General features: G+C 28.8%; 1 protein-coding gene across 1 annotated transcript; it reads left to right on the top strand.

Moving 5' to 3' along the window:
* Positions 1-799: 799 nt before the first annotated feature.
* LOC106754758 (F-box/LRR-repeat protein 25-like) lies at positions 800-2,171 on the top strand. The gene is made up of 2 exons (XM_014636821.1): positions 800-1,201; positions 2,109-2,171. The coding sequence occupies exons 1-2, from the start codon at positions 800-802 to the stop codon at positions 2,169-2,171; spliced, it is 465 nt and encodes a 154-aa protein (XP_014492307.1).
* The last annotated feature ends 1,539 nt before the right edge of the window (positions 2,172-3,710 follow it).

The raw sequence follows: 3,710 nt of genomic DNA, 5'->3' as shown, positions 1-3,710 counted from the left end.
ATTATTATTATTATTATTATTATTATTATTACACTTATAAGTTCTCTACTCTTATCTTGAAATCTCATTTTAAAAAAATCAGAAAATAGAAAGTAAGTGCATTAATTCTAGTAATCTATAAAGTGTTTTGTGATTTTTATCAATGATATTAAGTGTTATAAAAAAAGTATTTATCTTAATTTATTAGGATTCCGATATCCAAACAATATTGTAACGAAGATGGTGAATAGGAAAAGTTAATATTATAAAATAATAAGAAGGTGAAAAAGAGTGTGTGAGAGTAATAAAGATAAGGAAGAATGTGATAATATAAATTTGCATGCGTTTAGTTTGGGCGTTGTGAATGCATTCTAATTTGTTGTGTGATAAATACTGTCACAAAATCAAACGATCGAGTCTTTACCATTCAAGAAATTGGAGTGCATAGAAAAAGACGAAGATGTTTGGATATTGTGAGAGTATTTGTTAGCAATTAGATGGAATGATTGAGAGATAACCAATGGAAGACTGCATAGGAAACTGCCAAACAAAACAAAAAGCATGCAAATATTAGACACTCAATCGTTACAATATTGTTTGGATATCGGAATCCTAATAAATTAAGATAAAAACTTTTTATATAACACTTAATATCATTGCTGAAAGAATAATAATTAGAAGATAAAATATAATAAAGTGAATTTAAATAAAATTAAAATAAAACAAATGATAGTAATTCTTGAAAAAAAATGAAAAATAATATTATAAATATAATTATTTGAGAAGGCCAAGAATATGAATAGAAGAAAACTTTACAGAAATGAAAGGAGACAATTTTTACAGAAGAGACTCTTCAAAAGAAGAGGAACAAAATAAGGGAAAAGATAAGGAGAAGGAAGAAGACATGTTAACTGAGTTACCTGAGGAAATTATTCTACACATCCTTTCTTTTGTGGATGCAAAAACCGCAGTTCAAACATCTGTTCTGAACAAACGTTGTAGGCATATCTGGTCTTTCCTGCCCGTTATTACCTTCGTTGACTCATTTGATGATCCTGCATTTTTTGAGGACTTTGTAAGAAACTTTTTGTCTTACAGAGATACTTCCACCAATGTTTTCAATCTTAATGTTATGTATCACTATAACCTTTATAATGATGATGTGGTAGATTTCATCATTGAGCATGTTGTTGATACACCATCCATCACCAATACCATTCAGGTACTTACAATTCTTGCTGAGTGTAGTGTTAGCAACCTTCCTAAACTTTCTTTATGTACATCTCTCACTACTCTCAAACTTTCTAACATATTCAATTACACCAGAAATTTCGATGTCCCTTCTCTTAAACACCTATACCTCCGCGGTTGTCGATTTTATTGTGGACCGGAAAACGCTTTTGATCCAGTTAAGGGTTGTATCAATTTGGAATCTCTACATTTTGGTAGTTGTATATGTTTTGGCTATGTCAATACCATCAAAATCTCTGCCTCCCACCTTCTAGACTTAAATGTATCACGTTTTAGAGTGGTTGATAGGTTTAACGATTACTATATCTTTGAGCTTCAAACTCCAAGGCTTCAATTTTTTAAATATACCGGTTCTTATTTATTTAGTTTTTCCACTGAGATTAATCTTCTCTTTGTGGAGAAAATATATATTGATGTACGTGGGTTGGCTAAAGTCACTGATTCCTTATATACTTTGATTGAGCTATTTGAAATCATGCAAAGCGCAAAATCTATATCTTTGTCATCCGAAATAATTGAAGTAAGTATTTTACTTTTCTCAAATTATTATACTTTACAATATCATTGTAGCACAATAATGGAATTACAATGTTGTCTGATGTGATAATTCATTTTCTTTTTTGTAGGTTTTATCTATGTTTTCTGATGAATTATAAGATAAATGTTCTCCTTTCACTAGAATGCAAACTTTTGAGTTAATAAACAATTCATATTTCTACTTGGCCGTCCCTCAGGATGTAAAAAATTATTTATTTGGTGTATCTTGTTGATTTGATTTACGTGGATGTCAAGGTAAGTTGTACTAAAAGAGTTTCTTTTTAATACAAAAACACGCTTCTTTATTTTACTGAATATTATGGTGTTAATTTTTGTTACAGGAGCAAAATGGAAGAACTAATATCGTTGAAGAGGTCTTTTTGCCTGAAGTTAATCGGAATTAGATGTTTTATTTCTCTATGTTTTATAATGAGTTTGTGTTTTTCTTTATCAATAGAATGGTAGTCCCTGTTATGTATTCAAGTTCTATCTTGTATGATAAATATTTTTTATTTTACCTATAATCTATGTTCTTTTACAGGAAAAATTTCTAAAACTTGTTGTGAGTTTCTTTTATTATAAACTTTTACATTAAAATAAATTATCCAAATGAATTTATGAACTCCATTCTTTAAATAATTCCATAACTTAAAATGTTACACACATTAATTTATAAAAATTTACTTAAATAAATGGAGATGATGTCTTATTCAAGTCATAGTTTAGTCACATTATGAGAATGCAGAAAATACAGAAATTACAGAAATATACTCATATTATGTTTTATCAAATTTATTTACTTTGTTTTTCTGTTCAAAAGTTATGTCTTAGGCTAATATTCATACAGGATCACATATTTAAATTTAGTATCAAATAAATTAATTAGTATGATCACAAGATAACAAAATAAATTATAAGTGAGTATTAAAAAATGTAGATAAATAGATAAACAATGTAAATAAATTAAAGAATTTGATGGAATATTTAAAATAAAACCAACAGACGGAAATAAAAAAAATGTAAACAGAGAAACATAATGGACAAATTTGTTATGTTATTGTACAGTATTTAACACACAAGAAATTGGAATACATAGAAAAAGTGGAAGATCTTTGAATATTGTGAGAGTATTTATTAGCACTTAGGTTGAGTGATTGAGAGAGAACCAATGGAAGGACTGCATAGGCAACTGCCAAACAAAATGCATGCAAATATTAGAGACTGTTGGACTTTGTGACAGTATTTATCACACAACAAATTAGAGTGCATACTAAACTCCCAAACTAAACCCATGCAAATTTATAATATCCCATCAAATGTCTATATTTTTAAAACTGAATACTAAACAGAAGTTCATTTCTCAACATTAGGATGGAAAAAAGCATTTAAACCTTTAAAATCTCATTGTATTACAATAACGTAATTACAATGTTGTCTAATGTCATAATTCTTTTTTTCGTATGTTTTGTCTATGTTTTCTGATGTATTGGAGGATGCATCTTCTCCTTTCACTAGAATGCAAACTTTTGAGTTAATATGTGATGCATCTTCCTCCTCTGCCATGCCTCAGGACGTAAAAGAATATTTATTTGGTACATCTTGTTGATTTAATTTACGTGGACGTGAAGGTAATGTGAGGGTAAGTAATTCTAAAAGATTTTATTTTTTTAAACTTGAAAAGACACATATTTCTTGTTCTGAATTACATGTTTATTTTCATAAGTCACCACGGGTGCAAGACTCGCCATAGTCCGACTCTCATTTTAAAGTTCGGACGAGTCAAGTCTAGAAAATAATATGCTTAGGTTGTGTTTTCTAACTGTTTTGTTTTCAATTCACTCTTATATGATCACATGCTTAATCTTCTGTTATATGTATTTGTTTATATAATTAGCTCACCCTTGCTTGTTTGTGTTTGTGTTTGTTGCCTGCTTTTACTTTTG

This window comes from Vigna radiata, unplaced genomic scaffold (assembly GCF_000741045.1).
Source record: "Vigna radiata var. radiata cultivar VC1973A unplaced genomic scaffold, Vradiata_ver6 scaffold_897, whole genome shotgun sequence".
NCBI classification, from domain to species: Eukaryota; Viridiplantae; Streptophyta; class Magnoliopsida; order Fabales; family Fabaceae; genus Vigna; species Vigna radiata.
This window is presented reverse-complemented; position numbering and strand designations above follow the sequence as displayed.

Coding starts and splice junctions, on each gene's coding strand:
- LOC106754758 (XM_014636821.1), top strand. CDS start 800: ATGAAAGGAGACAATTTTTACAGAAGAGACTCTTCAAAAGAAGAGGAA. Junction 1,202..2,108: donor CCATCACCAATACCATTCAG/GTACTTACAATT, acceptor TTTTTGTTACAG/GAGCAAAATGGAAGAACTAA.